Here is a 23,925-nt window from a genome sequence, read left to right on the forward strand (position 1 = left end):
CAGAAGAGCCGAACTTGCCCAGAAAGAAAAATAGATGGAGGCGGTGTAAAAATTAATAAAAATTGAATTAATAAAAAATAAAAAAATATTTCTTCGGGTCAGGTCATGATCGCATGGTTCGTGGGTTCGAGCCCTGCGTCAGGCTCTGTGCTGACAGCTAGGGGCCTGGAGCCTGCTTTGGATTCTGTGTCTCCCTCTCTCTCTGCCCTTCCCCTGCTCATGATCTGTCTCTCTCTCTCTCTCTCAAAAATAAAAAAATAAACATAAAAAAATTTTTTGAAATAAAAAAATTCATAAGCCTCGTTTGTAATGGAGTCGGGAGGCCAGCAGGGGGAGGTCTCACACCCCACAGACCCAGCAGGAGGAGAGGTATCCTCAGGTCCCACCACACCCCTCCTGCTTGACCACAGGCAGGCCCCAGAAAGGCTCTCCTCCAGCTCCAGCAACAGCCCAGCCAAGGAGAGATTGTCAGAGTTCAGCCAATGGGAAGCCGCTACACTTCCAACTCCCAGTTTGCTCCAAAGGACAGCCCTCCCAGGCCGCCCACCCCTTCCCTCTATAAAGGTTACTCTGTTCTCCAGACTTGCCAGTGGTTTCACAGAAGCTTGCTTGTCTGGAGTTGTAATTCTCTGCTATTCCCAAAGAAACCCGTTTTTGCTGCCTAAACTGTACCCTTCAGTGGATGAGTCCTTTGGGACACGGATTACGTTTCGATAAATAAAGCTGGTACGAAGTAGAGGGTGATATACTCACCGAACAAAGTTTCTGTAAAGTTTGAAATAAACATAGTAAGGCCACGGTAACAGCACAACGTTGTGCTGCTGAAGATGAGCCCATCGTGCGAGGACAGCTCTGCTGCCTTGCATAAGCTTCTGGTCCAAAAATCGCAGCTTGAGCCCCTGCCCCCGGAGACAGCAGATGCCCCCACGGCCCCAGACTCCTCGGCAGCAGGTGCCCAGGGAGGGATGAACGCGCACAGCTGTTGGCACGTGCGGTGCTTCAATTTCCACACCTGCCTCCTTCCCTCAAAGGTGCCAGCTGCCCAGAGCCCAGAGCCCACCAATCCCGAAAGCCTACCTCCTCCAACAAAGCCTGGAGGGGGGGGGCTTCGACTGGGCCCCGGCAGGGAAGCATGCTAGGTTTCCACTTGGATGAACACATTAGTGGGCATGCTCAGTCAAGCAGTTCACTGAACACCCGGTGCTCCAATGGCCCTCCAAACCGTCAACAATAAATCCTGAGTCATGTGGCCCACGGCTCCAGGGCGGGCTGCCCAGTCTGCCTTGCACGCTGGACACCAGCGGGAAGAAGGCGCTGCTGTGGGCACAGAAATGTCCTTGTCATCCTACCTTGCAGTGATACAGGGTCGAGACAGCAGATTAGACCTGGTTTCAACAGCCTGGACGGAAGCCCAGCATTTCTCCCCAGGACTCTGGGAGCTCCTGGACCCCAGATTCTCCCAGGTGGCTGCCTGCCTGCTGAGCTCGCGGAGGTGGAGGTGGAGGCGGAGGCGGAGGGTGTAGACTAGCAGCTTCATCTTGCAGCGAGTGGTCAGTTCACCCAGTTCTCAGCACAAGGCTTAGCAGCCCCCACTCCCGTCTCCCCAGGGGGCCTGACCCCACCCAGAGCCCTCCAGACAGGAATGCAGATGTCCCTCTCCCCGGAGCCTCCTCCTGGGGCTGCCCCTCCTCCATGAGTCCACAGTCAAACTGGCAGTTCTGCTTCCGGAAGCATCTCACAGGATGCTTCTCTGCAACCCCAGTGACGCAAGGAATTCATGACTTGGCCTGAAGTCATAGAGCTTGGCTGTCTCCTGAGCAAAGGAGGAAGGCGACAACAGGCCCACCACCTGTCTGCGGGATAGCAGCGTGACCATTCACAAAGGAAAAAGGCGCAGAGTGGAGTCGGGAAGCTAGAAGGGGAAGCTACAGCACTTGGCGTCAATGACAATTACAGATTCCAACAGAAGGATCAGCTAAGTGCCTCCACGGAAAACCCTGTACCTTGCATCTTCCACAAGAACTTGACCACCCCTGCAACCCAGCCAATGAGAAACCCTCATCCCCCTGGGCTCTGGCTTTTCTCCAGTGGACTTTCACTCAGAACCCCCCTCCCAACTTCCTCCTCCTCCACCTCCTCCCCCCTCCCCATAATATTCCTTTCCTCTGTTGGACTTGCCTTTGTTGGTTTTGCCACAGCTTGCTTGTCCCAACTTGCAACTCTCTGCTCTTCCCAAATAAGCCCATTTTTGCTGATAAAATAGCTGACTTTTCTTATTTCTAAGGTTACCATTTTTTTGGTGATCAGAAGTGGGATCCAGAGGCGACCCCCCAACAACTCCGGGGCTGGTGGACACAAAGGTGCCAGTGCCCCCAAAGCCAACACGGGTCACGGCTTTCTTGCTGACCCTGGAGTGCAAGGGCAAGTTTTCTCCTGGATTTCAAGCTCCACTCTCTTTGGGTGTGAGCTCTCCTGGCTGTATTCAGGATCTATTTTAAGGCTTTGCCCTTTTAGAGTTCTCACTTGGACTTTGGTCGGACTTCTGTTTGGAACTGTGCTGTGTAGGACGTTTGCTTTCTGCTTTCTGCTTCAGATTCTGTGTCTTCCTCTCTCTCTGGCCCTCCCTGCTCGCCCACTGTATCTCTCTCTCTTAAAAATAAATAAACATTAAAAAAAAAAAACTAAAAAAAAAAAGAAAAGAGAAAAGAAACAGGATCCCAGGCATCAAAACTGGGGACGCCCATCCCCCGTTTCTGGGATACACTTGGTTTTATGTTTAAAAACTATGGTCCCCCCAAAAAAAATTTAAAAAAAGAATAATAAATAAATAAAATAAATAAATAAATAGAAACTATGGTCCCTCCTCGTGCACAGTTCTAATTAAATGGACCACCTCTTTTTAAAAATTTTTTTTTAAATGTGTATTTATTTTTGAGAAAGAGAGAGAGACAGAGCTCGAGCAGGGGAGGGGCAGAGAGAGAGGGAGACACAGAATCCGAAGCAGGCTCCAGGCTCTGAGCTGTCAGCACAGAGCCTGACGCGGGGGCTCAAACCCATGGACCGTTGAGATCATGACCGAAGCTGGAGTAGGATGCTCAACCGACTGAGCCACCCAGGCGCCCCTTAAATGGACCAACTTAACCAAAAGTAATTTAGAACATCAGTGGCCATTATGGGGAACTTTTCAGTTCCACAAACTTACGCTTCTCAAAACTAAACTGGACAGCCAGGCTCTAAAACTGTCATGACTGAATGGGATGTCTATCTGGACTGGAATTCTGAAGGTTCCAAACATTATCAGGAGTCCAGAACTGCCTCTGCAAAACACACTTTCTGGACTGAGGTAAACGAACAGTTAAAGACAAAGAGGCTTCAGGGCACCTGGCTGGCTCAGTGGAGCCTTCGACTCTTGATCTCTGGGTTCTGAGCTCAAGCCCCACACTGGGTGCAGTTTCCATAAATTAATTAAATTATGTGTGTGTGTGTGTGTGTGTGTGTGTGTGTGTGTGTGTGTGTGTGTGTATAAACAAAAAGGCTTCTGGGGCCTCCTTCCCCTCCCCCCCGTCCTCTTTGTCTCAGGGCACACGGCAGACACCTTGCTCTCCAGGCCCACCGTCCTCCTTCTCTTCTGTACCACCTTCACCTCCTCTACATCCTCAGTTTCCCCATTCCAATTCCCTTGCCAATTTTCCATTTTCCTTTGACTCTCTGCCTGCTTCTTCCTATCCTGAACCTATTCAAACATGCCTCTTTGGGCCTGGGTGTCTCAGTTGGTTGAGTGTCCGACTCCTGATTTCAGCTGAGGTTTGTGGGTTCAAGCCCCACACCAGGCTGTGCTGACAGCACGGAGCCTGCTTAGGATTCTCCTCTCTCTCTCTCTCTCTCTCTCTCTCTCTCTCTCTCTCTTTCTCTCTCTCTCTGCCCCTCCCCCTCCAAAATAAGTAAATAAACATTTTAAAATATATTTTAAAATAACAATAAAATAAAATGCACCTCTTTAAAGCTAAGTCTCCTTTGGATCCTATAAGGATCCAAATAAACCCCACATTTCTTACATTCCCTAGACTAAGGCTGAATTTTGAGCCATAGTTAAAGAGTTTCCTAAAGTGACGAAGGACCCCCCCCCCACGGGTTTGCTGAAGAATTTAACACACGTATTCACACTTGCCAACCTAGTTTCTCAGAGTTCTATCAATTAGTCCACATGGCTCAGAGGTGAGGGCCAGGCCAAACTCTGGATGAAATGGGATCATCCTGAAAGGGAAATAGAGAAACAGACCCCTATCTGGCAAGATGCTAGAACACTTCCTGGAAATCTCCAGGGAGCAAGTATAGTAGCCTTTCCTAAAACTGTTGGTTGGAACAAAAGTCAGGCTTGCACACAAAAGCCTGATGAACCTGTTCATGACTATTATAATCAACTCCAAATTGTCTTTAAAGAAAATTCTGGTCTTCCCTTAGATGTTGAATCCACCCAGGAAGCATTTAACTATGTTTATGAATGGGCTGAACTGGGATTTTTTTTTTCTTTTAGTTAAAAGGACCAGGATGGAATGGGAAACTATGTCCACTGCCAACTGAGTTAGTCTGGCAAACCCGTTCACTTACACCTGTGATGAGTCTCCTAATAAACCACTAAAATTCTCAGTTTTCAATTCCAGCAAATGAAGTCCCTGAACAATACCAAAACCTCCTAGTTTCGGCTATTTTTGCAAAGGGCCAGGACATTGGGATAAAACTGCTATCATGTTGGGGCGCCTGGGTGGCTCAGTCGGTTGAGCGTCCCACTTCGGCTCAGGTGATGATCTCGCGGTTCGTGAGTTTGAGCCCCACGTCAGGCTCTGTGCTGATGCCTCGGAGCCTGGAGCCTCCTTCAGATTCTGTGTCTCCCTCTCTCTCTGCCCCTCCCCCACTCAAACTCCGTGTGTGTGTGTGTGTGTGTGTGTGTGTGTGTGTGTGTGTGTGTCTCTCTCAAAAATAAACAAACATTAAAACTGCTATCACGCTAAGCACTGTGGGCACCGCATCCCTCCAGCCGGTCTTTCCAACGTCCTCCTAATTCCCAACGTTGGGCTCCAAGGAGCTACAGGGGCTCTTGACACAAGCCACTGGCTGCTATGAGGGACTCCAACTTGCCCTCTACAGGACTTTCGTCTAGGACTTCCGAGCAATAAGTAACGTGGTCATCCCTCGGCACCTGCTGCCCCTCCCACCACTGCACGCTAGTGACATCTGTTCCCAGAGAAAGCCAGTTTTTCACCGTATTTGATCCATGCGGTGCATCTTTGGTATTCCAGTTGGTAAGGATAGCCACTATTCTCTTTACTTTCACTTGGGAGCATAAACACACTTGGACAGAAATGCCCCAGGGTTCCAGAGGGTCCTTACTTTTCAAAGATCTTAAAAGCTGACTTGGATGATATAAAGTTTTCTGTAGGCTCTACTTAATATGATACATAGATGATTTGGTTCTCCGATGCCCTTCTCAAACCTCTTCGCAAGAAGACAGCATCTACCTGCTACAACTTTTGGCCTTAAAGGGACAGAAAATCCCCCGAAGAAAAACTGCAGTTTGCTCCAATCCGGTTTGATTCTAGGAAACCTGATCTCAGAACAAGAACTCCATTTGGATCAGGCAGTCTTCCTGAACTTCCCAAAACCTAAAACTAAGCACCAATTACAAAGTTTTCTGGAATTGGCTGGCTAGTCAAAATTGGGTTCCAAACATCTCTCTTACGGCTCAATCTCTATATACCCTACTTAAAAAATGAAAGATCAGGGGATCCCAGCTGGCTGAGTCGGTAGAGCACGCGACTCCTGACCTTGGGATTATGAGTTCAAGCCCCACATTGGGCATAGAGCTTACTATATGTATAAAAGTGAAAAGGAAAAAATGAAAGGTCAGGGAGACATAGCTTTGGGGACTTTAAGGAAAAGCTTAATAAGACCCCTGCCCTCAGATATCCTCTTTTTTTTATAAAGTTTATTTACTTTGAGAGAGAGAGGGAAAGAGAGTGTGAGTGGGGGAGGGGCAGAGAGCATCCCAGGCAAGCTCCGACTGTCAGCGTGGAGCCCAACTCCACAAACTATGAGATCATGAGCCCAATACCAGGCTGGAACTCACGAACTATGAGATCATGACCTGAACCGATATATCGAGGGTCAGACGCTTAACCAACTGAACCACCCAGGCGCCCCAGCTACCCTAATTGTTAACTCCCCTTTTCCTCTGTGTAATGAGAGGGAATGGAATGCCTTAGAATACTCATCCACAAAAACACAGGGACCGTTATCGACCCACAGGGTATGGAGCCAACAACCAGACCCTACGGCACGGGAATATCCCCTCACGGCCATTCCTGCCACTAACTACCCTGTTAGTTGAGGCCGCTGAAGAAAAAAATCAGGGGACCCACTTCAGCCATCCTTGTATTTTGGCCAAGGGTGAAACCACAAACATTTATGCCAACAGCACACCTTTGGGGCAGCTCATGGCTTTGGAATGTTGGCTAACAGTGAGGCTCCCTTACCTCGACTGGGAATGGGATAAAAAATGGCTCCCGGCTCCAAAATTTATCAGGTGCCGCGCTGCTGGCTGCTCTGCCTATGAGTGAGGCTCCTGGGCATCCCCGGAGACCAAAGGAAACCACCTTGCAGGATTTCTGCCAAAAACGATGCTCTTAAGGAAACCGACAGCCAAATCCGTCACGGTCCCAAGGGATGTCGTCCCAAGTGATAATTTGCAAAATTCGACAAGAGATACCCAACAGTTGGCCCCAGAGAGGGAAAAACAAAACAAGATTGGAAATCTGTTCATTGTTGGCTCAATAAAGAGAGAGAACTCTGGTTCGAACCGAATTAACAATCTGACCCTACCAGAAATTCTAAACTTCCCACTGCTTGCCTCCATACATGCATTGAACCATTGGTCTACTGACAAAATGATAGTGTTTGTGAACCAACATTGGCAGAGAAAAATTAATAAGGCTGCAAAAAGTGCCTACTTCACTTACCCACCTGTCCAGAGTGCAATCCAGGGAAATCTGTTCGCACTATGGATTTCATACATCTCACCTTGAAATCCTGTTCAGAAACATTATCCCTACCTGGGTAACTCCTCTCAAACTTTGTAGTGATGGGGAAACCCATTTTTCTGGTCAGGTGCCTCAAAAAGTCTGTGTTGTTTGGCTAGTTTTAGCACACTTTTACCGTGCATCCTACCCTCAGTGCTCAAGGTTAGCTGAACACGCTAACGACACCACGAAGATTCACCTGGAAAAATCTGTATAGACCTTCCAGGTCCTTGGCTGAAAACATTGCCATCAGTCCTTCTAAATCCCAGCTCTACCCCCTTTGGAACTTGTAGACTCTCACCCTCTAAGGTAGTCACAGGACATCTAAGGCACTTGGCCCCTGCCTCCTCTGACCCATAGTTGACAAAAGGAAACACATTCCAACATTTTAAAGGTCTAATTGCTTCTATTAAAAATAACCATGCTTTGGTATGGGGCGCCCGGCTGGCACGTTGGTGGAACGTCCAATTCTTGATCTTGTCATTGTGGGTTCAAGTCCCGTGTTGGTGGGAGAGATTACTCAAAAAAAAAATTCCTTAGGGGCACCTGGGTGGCTCAGTCGGTTGATCGTCTGACTCTTGCTGGTTTCAGCTCAGGTCACCATCTCACAGTTTGTGAGTTCGAGCCCCACGACCAGCTCTGTGCTGACGGTGTGGAGCCTGCTTGAGATTCTCTCTCCCTCTCTCTCAAAATAAATAAATAAACATTTTTTAAATAAAATTTTTAAAAAACATAAAAATAGGGGCACCTGGGTGGCTCAGCCGGTTGAGCCTCCGACTTCGGCTCAGGTCATGATCTCATAGTTCATGAGTTCAAGCCCCACATAGGCTCACTGCTTTCAGCAAGAAGCCCGTGTCAGATCCTCTGTCCCTTTCTCTCTGCCCCTCCCCCACTGGTGCTCTCTCGAAAATAAATTAAAACATTTAAAAATTAATTAATTAATTTAAAAATAATAGCAAATAAATAAATAAATAAAATAAAAATAAAAATAAAAATAAAAATAAATAGCCATGCTTTGGTACAGCAATCTTTTCAACATCTGTTTCCAGGAGATGAAGACCTCAGGCATCACACCTTGCAACCTGGAGATTCTGTTGGAAGAGACACCTCCACAAAGCCTCTTCCAACTTGCTGGAAAAGCCCTTCCAAGCCTCTTCACGATCCCGAGGCAAATTAGTTTTTCACTTGCCTTTTCTAAAGAAGTAAAAGGTTTAGGAGTCACAAAAGTCTTTGACCTGGGCTATTATTTGACTCCGGGTTCTTATCCAAATCCATGGCCACTGAACTCGCAAACTTACAGACTGTCTTATTGGATAACATTTGTTTTTCCAAACAGTTCTTTTGAGAGAACAATACTGTTCTCATACATCTTTAAAGTTTTGCTATTTTTGCAAAAAGTTCACCAGCTATCGCATCCTGCTCAGACCGGCACCGTATCCTCCCCAGTGTCCTGGGGAGGCCATTGCCAATTCTTCCCACATGCTCCAGAGGGACCCACAACTCTGCTCTCAGGGCCACTCAGCAGGGACTCCCAGGAAGCATTGTAACTGTGGCTTCGCCTCAGTAGGGAGAATTTTTCTCCCCTAAATCAAAGTAAGTACCAATAAATATTTTCAGTTGGCTACTTTCAGACCTATAGTCCTGGTTTAGACCCATTATACAATTTGGAATTGTTAGGTTACTTCTGTTTGTATTTTTGTGTTTTGCTGCCCGTCAAACTTTTGTAAAAATGATGTAGCCAATCAGGAGATGATCTCCAATGGTTATGGCCTTGGTGAATATGTACTATATATTTTTTTAGTTTTTTTTAACATTTTATTTATTTTTGAGAGCGGGGGAGGGGCAGAGAGAGAAGAGGACAGAGGATCCAAAGTGGGCTCTGTGCGGAGAGCCCAACACAGGGCTCGAACTCATGAACGGTGAGTTCATGACTTGAGCTGAAGCTGGACTCTCAACCCACTGAGTCACCCAGGTGCCCCTCAACTCTGGTTTCAAATGATATGTTCCCACCCACTCCTCCACTCCACACGAGTGACATCACAGCTTGGCATTCGTAAATATCTTAGCATTGCCTCTGAAAGATAAAGACTACAGGCAGGGCACCTGGGTGGCTCAGCTGGTTGGGGAGCTCAATCAGTTAAGTGTCCAGACTCTGGTTTGGGCTCAGGTCATGATCTCACAGTTTGTTAGTTCGAGCCCTGGCACCGTGGGGCTCTATGCTGACAGTGTGGAACCTGCTTAGGATTCTCTCTCTCTGTCTCTCTCTCACCCTGTCTCTCTCTCACCCCTTCCCTACTCACGCTCTCTCCCTCAAAAATAAATATTAAAAAAAAAAAAAAGATAAAGACTCCATTTAAAAACAGAACTACAAGGGGCGCCTGGGTGGCTCGGTTGGTTGAGCATCCGACTTCAGCTCGCGTCACAATCTCACCACTCACGGGTTCGAACCCTGCGCCGGCCGGGCTCTGTGCTGACAGCCTCAGAGCCTGGAGCCTGCTTCCAATTCTGTGTCTCCCTCTCTCTCTGTCCCTCTCCCGCTCATGCTCTGTCTCTTTCTCTCAAAAATAAATAAATGTCAAAAACACACACACACACACACACACACACACACACAAAACAGAACTACAAAACAATTATCCCACCTGACACACAACACCAATTCCTTAGTATCATTAATACCCAGGAAGTGTGCTCAAGTTTCCTCGATGGTGTCCTGGAAGTTTTGAAATCTGCATTTGTGAACTGTATTCACAAATCGCCAAGAGCCGGAAAGACCCGGATGTTCGCTGACAGGTGAAGAGAGAAACATATTGCAGGTAATGGACGCAACAGCAGCGAGCCCTGCAGGCACAGCAGTGGTGCTCACAAGCGCAGCGCTAAGCGTATGATTCCATCCGTATGAGAGTCTAGAAAAGGCAGAAACTAGAGTGAGAGAAAGCAGCCCTGTTTATAGGGATCTGGGGGTGGGTAGGGACTGACCGAGAAGGAGCAGGAGGGAACTTTTGGGGGTGATGGAAATGTTCTAGGTCACAGCTGTCGTGGTCATTATGTGGATGCACACATTTGCTAAAACTCAGTGAACTGGACACTTAAAAGAGATGCATTTTATTATGTGTTCATTATACTTCATCAGATTGCTTTTTGAAAAGTGTCTGGGTGACTCAGTTGGCTAAGCGCCTGACTCTTGATTTTGGCTCAGATCATGCTCTCACGGTTCATGAGTTCGAGCCCCGCGTCCGGCTCAGTGCTGACAGTGTGGAGCCTGCTTGGGATTCTCTCTCCCTCTCTCTGCCCCAGCCCTCCCCACCTCCGCAGGCTCTGTCAAAATTTAGAAAAAAAAAAAAAATTAATTTAAAAAAAAGCAGAACTACAATGATCTCACCTTAAAAAAAACCAGAAATTCCTTAATATATTTTAAGTTTCAAAGGACTATTCAAGTTCCCCCAAATATCTCATAAATGCTTTAAAGTCTGCACTTTTGTCGATTTTCTACCTAAGTGTAATTTGCATACAGAAAATGTGCATTTGTAACAAGCTTCCTCAGTTACTCAGGTGTAGGTTGTCCCCAGGTGGGCTGACCATGTAATTCATCCCCCTCCCTGGGACACCTGGAGACACAGTGGACCTGGAAGCAGACCCCTGTCTTCGGGAGGCTGGGCTCCCCTTGCAGAAGCCACGCCACCCGGTGAAGACCAGTAAAAGACCTCCTCTAGGGTGGCGCCACAGGGCCAGCAGGGGGCGCACTCACACTGCATCGGTTGCAGGCCAGTCAGGAAAATCGGCTCCTTTCAAGTCCACATGGCTTTAGCTACTACTTACCGCTCCTGCAGGAGGAAGAAGGGTTTCCCCTCGCTCCGGCAACAGCCCAGCCAGTGAGAGACAGTCACAACTCGGCCAGTGAGAAGCCACTATCCTTTGAACTCCCAGTTTGCGCCCACAGACTTTGTGTTCGTAACAACCTTCCGAAAGTCCCCTCTCTCCTCTATAAAAGAGCTTTCCTCTCTTTTGTTCTCCAGGCGCCGAGGGTTTTGCTGTAAGCTTCCTTGCCCTGCAATTCCTAAATAAACCCAGTTTTGCCGGTAAAATGACTGACGGCTCCATTCTTTAATATTAATTTATTTGGGGGAGAGTGCAGGCGGGGGAGGGGCAGAGAGAGGGGGACAGAGGAATCCAAAGTGGGCTCCGCGCTGACAGCAGCAAGCTCGATGTGGGGCTCAAATTCATGAACCGCGAGATCATGACCTGAGCTGAAGTCGGACGTGCAAGTGACTCAGCCATCCAGGTGCCCCCTCTGACAGCTTCATTCTTAACGTTAACAGGAGAAAGCAACTTCTGGCCTGAGTGAAACCCGGGAGCTGATGGGCTGTGGTGCCACGTCCAGGGCAATGCCAAGCTGCCAGGCCCCCTTACGGAGAGAGGCTGGACGGTGGGTGAGAACAGCCGACCCAACCACAGGCTCTCTGAGCTGCAAGAACTGTGCCTTTTCCTAGGGCCTCCACATCCCAGCAAGAAAGGAGTCAGCACCGTGCATTGTTTTATGGAATGTTCCAGAATATTAGCTCAGAGTGTGGTTTCCCTAAATCAGATTCGATGTTTTCCTTAATTCCACTGTAAACCCAAAGACAGAGCCCAAGGGGCAAAAATTCTAACCCCTTAACATGCTAAAATCCAGGTCCTTTGTCGGTACTACAGTGAACAAAGCAATCGCTAATCTCAATACATTTCCTAGTAGATCTGTATCTAACAGCATGCAAACAAAATACCTTGTAGACCTCACACACTTACCTACAAATAGAGGATTCCTGGATTATCCACCCTGGGCAAAGTCTAAACCAAAGTCCGCCTCCATTAGCTAGGCGGTTCCCAGAGAGCTTCTGAAACCCTTAGGAAATCCTTCCTCTCACAGGCCTGCCATAAATTCCAGTTTTTAAATCCCTCTCCATACTACTGTCCCACAGTGTAGCCACCAGTCACAGGAGACTATCTACGTTTACATTTAAATACATCTAAACGAATGCAATTAAAAATTCACTTTGTCCACATCTGGCCACATCCCAAGCACTCAATGGCCAGTGACTGGTATACTGTGCCACCATATTGCACAGACCTGGACATCTCCATCACTGCTCCACAAAGTCCTGCTCTCCAACAACCTGTTACATGGCATGTCCTTCAGCCGTTTTTTCAACAAAGCCTCGGAGGCTTCTACTAGGGGCCCGCACTGATGCCATGATTAAGCCTCACAACCAAATATAAACTGAAGCTTGAGTAAGCGGTGGACAAATCGTAGCAGTGGGGACACCTGGCAGGGAGTACTCTACCAACAGCCTTCAGCTCCTGGTCACGGTCCGAGGTGTGCCCTTGACCAAGTCTTCAACCCCTGAGAGCCTCATTTTCCGCATCTATAACATGACACAGCTGGACTGGGGCTCCTTCCGAGTCTGACATTCTAGAACTCTTGAGTCCAACAAGGAAAAGTGTAACTTAAGCAAAATTTAATTAACATTAGTTTAAAATAAGCCAAAAGAGGACACCTTGGTGGCTCAGTTGGTTAGGCTTCTGACTCTTGATTTGGGCTCAGGTCATGTTCCACAAGATGGAGCCCCGTGCTGGGCTCTATGCTGACAGTGCAGGGCCTGCTTGGGATAGTCTCTCTCTCCCTCTTTCTCTCAAAATAAATAAACATTTAAAAAAAAAAAAAAAAGGAAATAACCAAAATAGTCATAGGAAAAATGTTCTTCTGAACTTAAAAAAAATTTTTTGAATGTTTATTTATTTTTGAGACAGAGAGAGAGCATGAACGGGGGAGGGTCAAAGAGAGAGGGAGACACAGAATCTGAAGCAGGCTCTAGGTTCTGAGCTGTCAGCACAGAGCCCGACATGGGGCTCAAACTCACGGACCATGAGATCATGACCTGAGCCAAAGTCAGACGCTCAACCGACTGAGCCACCCAGGTACCCCTGCTCTTCTGAACTTTAAATGCTGTCCTGGAACCTGCATCTTAGGGCCGGATCAAAGGCAGGAGGAGGACAGCACCCTACCGTGGCCTGACTGTCCAAAGTTCAGGCCCTCAAAGATAAACTGTTCTCTTTGTGAGCTCATATGCCCTTTACGAGGCCACTTTTATAACTGCCCAGCACTATGGCAAAGATTGTAATCCCTACAGCCACCCTGACACAGGCATTATCATCTTCAATTCACAAATAAGGAAGCTGAGGCCCAGCAAGGTTAAGGAACACGCAGAAGCCGAAAGCAGCTCACCTACAAGGGGCAGAGCTAAGATTCGAATCCAGGCCCCTTAGCCTCTTGGGCCAGTGTCCCACTTTTTGGACAAAAAAGAGCTTTCATTTACTTACAAGGTGCCGGCCACTCTGCCAAGCACTGGATACACTTTCTTTAACACTCAGAACAACCCATGAGAAAATGGGGACACGGAAAGGTCAGGCAGCTTCCAAAGGGGCAGAGGCCGAATTCATTTCAGTAATGCCAATTAACGTTGAGTTAGCAAATCACGTTTTCCTTGTCGGACTCCAGGGCTGGTTCTAACCACTGCCTTCCCCAGCCTTCAGGGCCCCTATCTCTTCAACATTGCCTTCCACACCAAGAGCATGTGACCACTCTTAATTATCTAGGATGGTAGAGGTTTGGGCCTCCTTCTCTGCTGAACTGTGGACCCCAGAAGATGAGGACCGAATTTTCCATGTGGGTGTCCCTCCGTGGCGCTTTGCTCTTTGGAGGCATCCAGTAAAACCTGTTAAATTCATGGGCTTGGCTGTCCTAGGGCAGGAGGCTCCTCTTTCAACATGGGGTGTCAGCTCAGATGTCCTTAAAGGGCTCCCCACCCTCGTATGTCCACTCTCCAGAATCCTGGGGTTTCTGTGGGCCAAGCCCTTGTGACCACGGCCGTTGTCACAGCCCCACTCACACTCCCTTTGGCAGTCATGCTGGGCACCTGAGGCTCACCTCAGCCAGGCATCCTGCCCACCTGTCCCAAGACTACTCAGAGACAATATGCGATTGTGAATGTGCCACAGGCAGCCCTGTACACACCATGGGTAACAAAAAGCACACACACATGCTTGTGCACACACGGGAAGCGTCTAAAACTATCCAAGAACTATTAACTGTTAGAAGCTGGTTAAAGAAAGATGATATGTATAGATTAGCTATTCATCATCCTCATGAAGTAAATAAAAGCCTGGCCTTCCACGTGTAGACTGAAATCAGTATCTTCTTTTTGGGGTGAGCACAGTGGAAAGTACACGGGTCTGGAGACAGAAGACCTGGCAGGGGCTGCCCTCAGGCTCTTGTGGCTGGATGACCTTACAGAGACATTGGGTCTCCCAGAACCTCAGTTTCCTTCCTCTCTTCACAGCGGTGAGACCCCTGCCATCCTTTCTCCCAGGTAAGTTGGGCAAACCGAATGAGAAGAGAGATACACAAGCCCTTTGTAAACCATGATTGCCAAGGTCACTTGGCCAATTCGAGGCAGAGCCTGATCCAAGACCCTGACTCCAGGCCCGCCTGTTTCCCAAAGTCAGTTGCTTCTATCATTTTGCCAGGAACTTATAGTTAGTGGGGCCATGACTGCCACACAGCCAATAACAAAGGGAACAGAGCAAGGTTCCCCTTAAAGACCTCCTCTCCCTAAGAACGCTCAAAACTGACCTTGAGGTTAGGAAAGGCTTCTGATGGCGTCAGAAGTAGGGGTGGAGTCAAGGCACCCCAAGAATCCAACACTTACTACACATCCAGTTGTTGTCTTTTCCAGGGAGATGTCACCATCCACAGGAAACCAACCTGGTGGGTGGGACCCAAGGTCGGTGTGATGCCCAACCTCCAAATCTGAGGAACCTACCCCAAACCAGGAAGCAGCTCATTCTTAGTGGTGTGTCAGGCAGACTAGGCCCGGCTGCAGGCCCCAGTCCTAGTGAGGCCTTCCCAGACTGGCCCTTACTCAGCTCACGCTCAAATACTAGCGTGCCTGCTTCCGATTCTGTCCAAGGTAATGAAGAGTAACCTTGAGGCTGCCCTCCCCGCTCCAGTGGGAAACGAGCCAGCTCACGATCTCCAGCTTCCTCTGGGGGCTTCTATCTACCCATGGCCCGTGGAGGAAGGCCGGGGGTGGTCCGCTGCGAAGAACAACCCGTTGCCCCCATTGTGTAAGATGCTACCAGGCTCAATGGAGCAATTAACCTTTCGAGGGGATGGGTATTTTCTGCTCCTCCGTTAACACCGACTCCCCGAAAAAGCAGAGGCAGACAGGAAAGGGACTGTATCTCTGCAGCCTCCGCCCACTCGGGAACCCACCGAGGGGCTCGCCTGGCAAGCTGAAGAGCCTATCTGCACCCCACCTCTCAGGGGATCCGGCAGGCGATGCACCACCGCCCGGAGAACGCCCTCGGATTAGGGGGCTCAGCGGGACCCCGGCAGGGGCTCCGGCGCGCTCGGGCACCGGGCGGGGCGGGGCGGAGCGCCAGGGATGCGCATCGACCCCGCCCGGGGACGGCGCCGCGCGGATTCCTCCCGCAAACGGCCTGCGTGGCCGCGGCGCCGTCCCCGGGATGCGCCTCAGGCCGCCGGCGCTGCGGACCTTGAGGAGCATCCAGGCCTCGGCGGGAGGGCGGCGAGTCGGAGAAGCCGGGCCCGGCCGCGGGCTGGGGCGGGGGGCAGGGCGGGCTGGGGCGGGCCGGGGAGGCCCGGGCGCTGACTCGGCGTCCGGGCTGCTCGCCGCTCCGCGCGCCCTGCTTACCGGCAGATCTGGATGGCGGACGGGGTCTCCGCGGCGGGGCCCGACATGCTGGCGGCGTCGGCGAACGACTGAAAGAGAACGCAGGTGTCTGGCAGGCCTGGCGCGGAATGAATGAGCCCGGGCGGCGCCATGGAGGGGGAGGGTGGAGGCGGGGCCTGCGCGTCGGAGGGGCTGGACCTAGACGCCGGCGGCGAATCGAATGCGGTCTCTTGCGCAGGCCCCGCCCCTGCGCGCCCCGCCCCTCGGGCCGCAGCCGGCGCCCGGGGCGTCCGGTTCTGGCGGCGGTGGGGCGCGGTGGGGAGCCGCTTCCAGAAGGTTCGGCGACTGTTGGGCGGTGCCGAGCGCGGCAGCCGCGTGGATCAGCCTCGCCCCGCGCCGCGCGTGTCCGCGGGGGGGGGGGGGGGGCGGGGAGGAGCCGTCCCGGCAGCCGACGCTGGGCGGTGGCGGATACAGCGCCCCGCGAGGTGGGCGAGCCCGGGCTCGGAGGCCCTGGGGCTGGAGTGCGGCAGGAAGGCCTGCGGGGGTCCGCCTCCGGGGCTTGCACTCTCGAATCAGCCCCTGACGGGAAATTGGAAGTCCCCCCACCCCCCGTAAACGAGCATTGATGGCGGAACTGCTGGGTATTGTGCGGGGAGGGCACGTGGGTGCGCAGAACCCGGAGTCAGGAGCCGGCGAGCTGGGCGGCAGACGACCAAGGACCCGGGATGGCCTACAGCGCTGGCTGCAGGCAGGGAATCTGCCTACGCGGTCCGCTGCAGACCGCCTCGAGCTTCGTGCAGGATTTCCTGGAAGCCCTGAGCTTTTGCTTGGAGGTGTGCGTGTGGGCGGCTGTAGGGCGCCGTAAAGATGGTGAGCTGTTCTGTTGCACAGCCCAGGTCAAGTCTGGGTTGCAAAATAGGCTTAACACACACCAGAGGGAAAAGGTGATTACATCTGTGTGCCAGAATTGCAGAGAGCTTTTTACTCCGTATAAGATATGACTTTTCCACATTTGTTAACCATGAACATAAATTGCTTTTGTAGTCAGATTTTTAAAAATCAAATAAAACCCACAAAATAGGCTCTTCAGTGAGATTTGAAAACCCATTTATACTAAACTAAATAGCTCTGAAGGAATCCTGTCTCATCCTGGTCAGTCCCACATTATCAGACCCTAGAAGCAGCCCAGCTCATGTCTAAGTCCTTGGAATAGAGGGGACAGTCCGGATCACATCTATGTTTTAAGACGATTGCATTAGAAATTTTGTTTTCTAGCGTGAGTTAAATTGATGCAAGCACCAAGGGTCACCAAGCCTACTTAACCACCACGTCGTCCCAGGATGGGTCCCAAAGGGGATAGATTTCTTAGGATGGGACCTAGCAGCAACAAACCAGATTTGGAGCCTTAGGCAAGGCAGTTTCCTTACCGGTTAATTGGGGGTAATATTTACCTGACCTTCCCCAGGAGAAATGAGGTAATGAATGTAAGGGGCCCAACACATCAATAATTTAGGGCCTTCCTTCCTTTTTGTTCTCACCTTTCCTACTCAAATGTCCTGTCTCTCCAGTCTTCCCAGACGGTCAATGCAATGGAACAAGTCTTTACTGGGGCCCTGCCCTTTTTGTATAGGTGGGAGCATTCCCATGAAGTTGGATACCTTTTGTTCTTTGAAAACCTCAAAAAATCTGATTTGGAGACAAATCCGGGACACAAGAAACCTGACTGTGACCACCTGCTGAACCATATTCCTAGACTAGGGAATGGGCTGAATGGTTCAGGATTAAATAGACTGGTCCCTCCCAGAGGGAGACAAAAAAAGAGATCTGGGACAACATCTGTACCTTTGGAAAAGGGTGTGGCTAAGCTTTGGCCCAAAGACAGCATCTGTCAACACTCTCCATGTGACAGCTCTTCTTGTAGCAGAGGGAGCCAGGGAACATGACCTTTCAGCCCAGATATTGTTGTGTCCTGCTTCTGTAGAGAAAATGGTGCTCCAGGATTAACCACTTGTATGTCATTGCCAGTTGTTTATGCTGTTGCCCAGTGTTCAAGGTCAGCAGTGGGGGGGGGGGGAGGGGGGGCAATCCCTTAGCAAAGCCATTACCAGTTAGCTTTACTACAGCGCTGGTGGATTTACCCTGGTCTTTCACCTTACGGCCTCCCTCCTTCCCACATCAGGTTTGTCCCTATTTTCTCAAGCTGTTGAGCCATTTCTGTCCCTGTCTTTCGGGGCAAAACTTCTCAGAAAAGCTGTTTATATATACACCCTCTGTCCTCTATACCCCCCTCCCATTCTCTTCTGAACCCATTCCATCCCTGGGTTTTGTCTCTACAGCTCAGTTTGTCAAGGTCACTAATTCCTTCCCAAGTTGTTAAATCCAGTAATCTGTTGTCAGAAGTCATCTCTCTCGAAACGTGAATTCCTTGCCTTCCAAGACACCCCACGCTACTACTTTTCTGGCCACTTTGCTGGGTCTGCCCTGCTAGTTCTGCCATGTGGGATGCCCAGAACTCTCCCCCGAATTCTAGACTCTCGCCTAGACTCCTAGACTCACTAGACTCCTCATGCCTGGACCTCACATCACCCCAGTGGTGTTCTAGGCCAACTGGGGAGTCACCTGTGACTCGTTTCTCTCCCATCCCTCATCCAACCCATCCGCAAATCCTGCCAGATCTGCATCCAGAGCAAGTCTAGGCAAGCCAGTTAAGCGTCTGACTTCGTCTTAGGTCATGATTTCATAGTTAGTGAGTTCGAGCCCCGTATCGGGCTCTGTGCTGACAGCTCAGAGCGTGGAGCCTGCTTCAGATTCTTCCTGCCCCTCCCCCGCTCACACTCGGTCTCGCCTCAAAAATAAATAAACATTAGAAAACATTAAACAAGGAAAGTAAGTCTAGAATGTGCCCTGTCTCCCTGTAGCATTCCAAGCATCGTCCACACCTCTGTCCAGATGTCCTCATCTCCGCTCTCCCCGTGCTTGCGTGGTCCCCACCACCGTGACCCCTCAGAGGGTCCTTGACTACACCTAATGCCTCTTTCCTCAGGCACCCCCAAGCTTCAGCCCTCACTTCCTTGGTCTTTACTAAAATATCACCTGTAAATAAGGCCTTCCCTGGCCACCTGTCAAAAGCTGAGTTCCTCAGTAGTCCCTACTCTCTCCCTGGCTTAATTTTCCCCTTAGCTCTTAATGCCACTTAATATATATTTTACTCATCTATTTTTTTTTTAACGTTTGTTTATTTTTGAGACAGAGAGAGACAGAGCATGAACGGGGGAGGGTCAGAGAGAGGGAGACACAGAATCTGAAACAGGCTCCAGGCTCTGAGCTGTCAGCACAGAGCCCGATGCGGGGCTCGAACTCATGGACTGCGAGATCATGACCTGAGCCGAAGTCGGCCGCTTAACCAACTGAGCCACCCAGGCGCCCCTCATCTATTTTTTTTTAATAAGTGAGTAAGACAGTTTTTTTTTAATTTTTTTTTAACATTTTATTTATTTTTGAGACAGAGAGAGACAGAGCATGAACAGGGGAGGGTGAGAGAGAGAGGGAGACACAGAATCTGAAACAGGCTCCAGGCTCCGAGCTGTCAGCACAGAGCCCGACGCGGGGCTTGGGTTCACAGACTGCAAGATCATGACCCAAGCCAAAATCAGACACTTAACCGACTGAGCCACCCAGTTACCCCAATTTACTCATCTATTTATTTTGTCTCTGCCAACCATGTTTTTCATTGCTGTATCCCAAGCTCCTAGAAGAGTGCTTAGCACATAACAGGTGCTCAGGAAATATTTTACAGATGATTGACCCAACAGAGGTTTACCAACAGCAACGAGTTGAACTACCTCAGGTGTTTAATTCATTCTATTTCATTTCCCCACTCTTTCTTTGGACTAGAAATAGTATCCACAAATTGTCATTTAAAAAAAAAACTTACAGGGGTGCCCGAGTGGCTCTGTGGGTTAAGCATCTGACTTTGGCTCAGGTCATGATCTCACAGTTTGTGAGTTCGAGCCCCGCGTCGGGCTCTGCGCTGACAGCTCAGAGCCTGGAGCCTGCTTCAGATTCTGTGTCTCCCTCTCTCTCTCTGCCCCCTCCCCCACTTGTCCTCTCTCTCTCTCTCTCCAAAATAAACACTTAAAAATTTTTAATAAAAAAACCTTACATATATTATTTAAATAATTTCTGAAAAATTTTATGGAAAGATATTTAGGAAACTATTGACACTGGTAACCTTTGGGGAAAGGGGGGTTAGACCTTCGCTTTCCATTGATGTATTTTTGTACTATTACCATCTAACCTCTCGACTGTTTTATTATTTTTTCTTTTTTTTTTAATTTTTTTTAAACGTTTATTTATTTTTGAGACAGGGAGAGACAGAGCATGAACAGGGGAGGGTCAGAGAGAGGGAGACACAGAATCTGAAACAGGCTCCAGGCTCTGAGCTGTCAGCACAGAGCCCGATGCGGGGCTCGAACTCACGGACTGCGAGATCATGACCTGAGCCGAAGCCGGCCGCTTAACCGACTGAGCCACCCAGGCGCCCCGCGACTGTTTTATTATTTTTTTCAAGTCAGTAGGAAGTATTGGTTATGAAGCAATGGGGACCCTCATACACCAATGGTGGAAACGTGAGTTAGGCGGGCTCTTTGGAGAATAACAACCAAAAATAATTGCTAAAGCTTGAAACTGCCATAGTCTTTGACCCAGAAACTCCACTACTGGGTACATCTCCAGTGTATTGAGCGTGAGGTCACCCAGAAGGGCTTCAAAAAGGATTCACAGTGGCACTGTTTGTGATAACCCCAAACTGGAACTCAAATGCCCGTCAGCAGTACACCAGATCAGTGGATTGCAGCATGCTCATCAGCGCCATACTGAGTGGCCGTGGAAACCCACGAACTTCAGTTGCACACGACGAATCACGATGTGGGGGGAAAGAAGAAAGATCCCAAGGAACGTATAGGGTCAAGCCATTCATGCAAACAGCGAATACTCTATTCGCGCCAGTCCCAAAAGGGTAAGGGTTGGTGAAAATGTGGAGAAAAGGGAAACCTTTGACACTGTTACTAGGAATGCAAATGGGTACAGCCACTGTGGAAAACCATATGGCAGCTCCTCAAGAAGTGAAAAAGAGAACTACCTTATAATCCAGCAAGCCCACTTCCAGGTATATGTCCAAAGGAAATGAGACCACCATCTCGAAAAGGTATCTGCGTTGTAGTGCTCATTGTAGCATGATTCACATTGAAACAGCCTAAGTGTCCATCAATGGATGGACAGGATCAGGAAAATTCAATATATATAAATTATATAGTATAATTTTATACACACACACACACACACACACACACACACACACGATGGAATACTATTCAGCCTTTAAAATGAAGGAAATCTTGCCATTTGCAACAACATAGATGAACCTGGAGAGCATTATGCTAAGTGAAATAAGCCAGACAGAGAAATATAAATACCGCACGGTACGATTCAGGTAGAATCCTGTAAAAAAAAAAAATGTTGAACTCTTAGGAACAGAGAGTAGAAACATGGTTGCCAGGGCTGGGGCTTAGGGGAAATGGGAAGAGGTTGGTAAAATGGTGCCAGCTTTTATCTGTAAGGTGAATAAGGTCTCAGAATCTAATGCGTAACGTGGTGACTGTAGTTGAAAACGCTGTATTGCATGACGGGAATTTGCTAAGAATAAATAAACAACTCTGTTAGGAAAATATAAACAGGTGGTAAGAGAGTGTTGTCATCAAGGAGGGTCACAGGGAACGAGGTGAGTGGGGGCGGTATTCACGTTTCCTCTCCTGACCGGGGTGATGGTATACGGGATCGTTATTTTTTTATGCTGTAAATGTAAGTTTGATATTTTGTTTTTAATATGCATTTATTTATCTTGAGAGAGACAGAGACAGCACAAGTCGGGGAGAGGCAGAGAGAGAGAATCCCAAGCAGGCTCTGCACAGCCAGCACAGAGCCCGATGTAGGGCTCCATCACAGGAACCGTGAGATCGTGACCTGAGCAGAAGTCAAGAGTCGGACGCTTAACCGACTGAGCCGCCCAGGTGCCCCTGAATACCATGTCTTAAACTGAAGATTTGACTCCGGTGTAAGCATGAATTTATCACTCAGAGCTGTGAAAGAGAAGGGGCCAAAGAAACACCGGGTGCATGCCCCTGAAACTGTCCGTGTGTCCTTGAGCACCATTCACCTGACCTGCGCCTGGAAAGGGGTGAGGCAGAGGCGGGGTAACGGGCTGGGCGCTGGCTGTAGACTCCCAGAGAAGGGCTCCCGGGAAGTGCACTTAGCACCACGTATCGTTGTCACTGCCGTTGCCTCCTTCACATGGGAGAGCAGGCCCTGTGAGTAAACGCAGAGACCTTTCTGCGAGCCTTTGTCCAGAAGTCACATGAAGCTCACCCTTGGGGAGCCCCAGCAGACTGCCAGAGTCAAGGGACCTTCTGTGACTGGGTGGGAGATGAGTTGCAGAGGAGGGAGGCCAATCAGAGAGAGGGGGATGTAGGCTTAGGAGCAAGGGCCCCAGGCCGTGCTGCATGAGCCCCGTGGGGCCTCGCATTGTCTCCTGATGCATCTGTGCCCTGGCTCTCTTGTTAGGAGACACGGGGAAACGACAGCAACTGCCCCGCTGGTTGTTGGAAGGAAGGAATAAGTTGATACCATAAGGCACTTGGAATAGGATGTGGCACAAGAGAAAAGATCAGCTTAAGTTTTCGTGAACCAGCTTGTGAAGCCCAGTTGTCCTGAGGTCCTGGGGGCTCCGGGGATGATTTGACCAGATGGGATTCCGTCTGCCTTGTGCCAGAGCGCTCTAACTGGGGTCCCGGAAGAAGACCCCGATTAGTTCAAGCAGGCACCGGTACAAGAAAAGGACAGTGCTGGATTCTCCAGGGCTCACCATGTCCTTTTGGGTGTCAGGCACCAGATGCAGCCTGGAAGGGGCCACCTGGCCCCTCTGCGCCCTCTGTCTCCTTCTAATGTCAATGACATCTAGCTGCTGTTGTTGTTGTTGTCTTAATGTTTATTTATTTTTGAGAAAGAGAGGACACGCGGGGGAGGGGCAGAGAGAGAAGAAAAAAGGATATGAAGCAGGGCTCGAACTCACGAACCTCGAGTTCATGACCTGAGCCAAAGTGAGACACTCAATCGACTGGGCCACCCAGGTGCCCCAATATTTAGCTGTTTTACTAAAGATTTGTTTTTCCTCCTAAGAGATGCTGGACCCTTCGTGATTCTAGCAACTTGTCTATATTCAGTAGCATCTTGTCTACTGCATTGAGTGGACAAGCCCCTCCATCTGTTGCCAGCAGGAAACCTACAAAGGCTGAAGCATGGCCTCCGTCTCAGGGAGGACTACAGAGGCTGCCTAGAGACCTCACTGGTACCCACCCCACTCCTAACACCTGTAAGATCAAGCCCTGGGGCTCTGACCCCACAGTGAGCCACTCTGAGGAAACCCAGACCTGATAAACCACCGGTTTGAAAGCAGGACCCATAATCCAAGAGGGCAAGCAAAGAACAAATTGGTCCTTACACGGAGAAGAAAAACACCCAAGGGTTTAGAATAGACAAGAGATGCACTTTCTAAGTGAAGCATTTAGAAATCATCCCTTCGACTCATAAGTAGGTCAAACTGTAAATCTAGAATTATAGCCTTGTCCGGGTGCCCGCATGAGAGTGTTGGTGAGAGGTGATCTTCAAAGTGCCTTTAGAGGTGAGAGTTCCCTTCCTTTGTAAGCCCGGTGGCCCCCGGGTGCTGTGTCTGAAGCTCTGTGGCTCCACCTAGGGGCCAAGCCCCCAAACCGCTGCATCCTTCCCTAGCCCCTGGCCCCAGCCTGGGCTCCACCCGCCTTCAGATCCTGCTAAAAATCAAAATAAACTTCCCCTTACTAAAACTTATACCAGGAACCCTGTGATTACAACAAAAACCACTCAGAGTGAGAGAAATTCTATTTTTTTTTCCCACACACGTGATAATTAAAAAAACTGGGGTATAATTACAGTTTCTCAAAGGCCCTGGGGGAAAAATGATGCTGGTTTCATGCATCAAGTAATTGCTGTTTGAAGAGTCAAAGGGCCCTAGTTTGCTAGAGATACTT

At 49.5% G+C, this 23,925-nt stretch overlaps 1 protein-coding gene across 5 annotated transcripts in view; it reads right to left on the minus strand.

Annotated features, from left to right (window-relative positions):
* Nucleotides 1-15,985, minus strand: part of ACOT7 (acyl-CoA thioesterase 7) — a 100,746-nt gene extending 84,761 nt beyond the window's left edge. The window contains exon 1 of one of the 5 annotated variants that reach the window (XM_027060583.2): nucleotides 15,827-15,985. In XM_027060583.2, coding sequence (XP_026916384.2) covers nucleotides 15,827-15,957 — 131 coding nt within the window. In that variant the 5' untranslated portion in view covers nucleotides 15,958-15,985. Of the gene's footprint in view, nucleotides 1-753; nucleotides 902-1,077; nucleotides 1,114-1,349; nucleotides 1,701-2,289; nucleotides 2,462-15,826 lie in introns of those variants that run through there. The other 4 variants (XM_027060585.2, XM_027060582.2, XM_053206230.1 and 1 more) reach the window with 4 other exon arrangements.
* Nucleotides 15,986-23,925: the final 7,940 nt, after the last annotated feature.

This window comes from Acinonyx jubatus, chromosome C1 (genome assembly GCF_027475565.1).
Source record: "Acinonyx jubatus isolate Ajub_Pintada_27869175 chromosome C1, VMU_Ajub_asm_v1.0, whole genome shotgun sequence".
Taxonomy (NCBI): Eukaryota; Metazoa; Chordata; class Mammalia; order Carnivora; family Felidae; genus Acinonyx; species Acinonyx jubatus.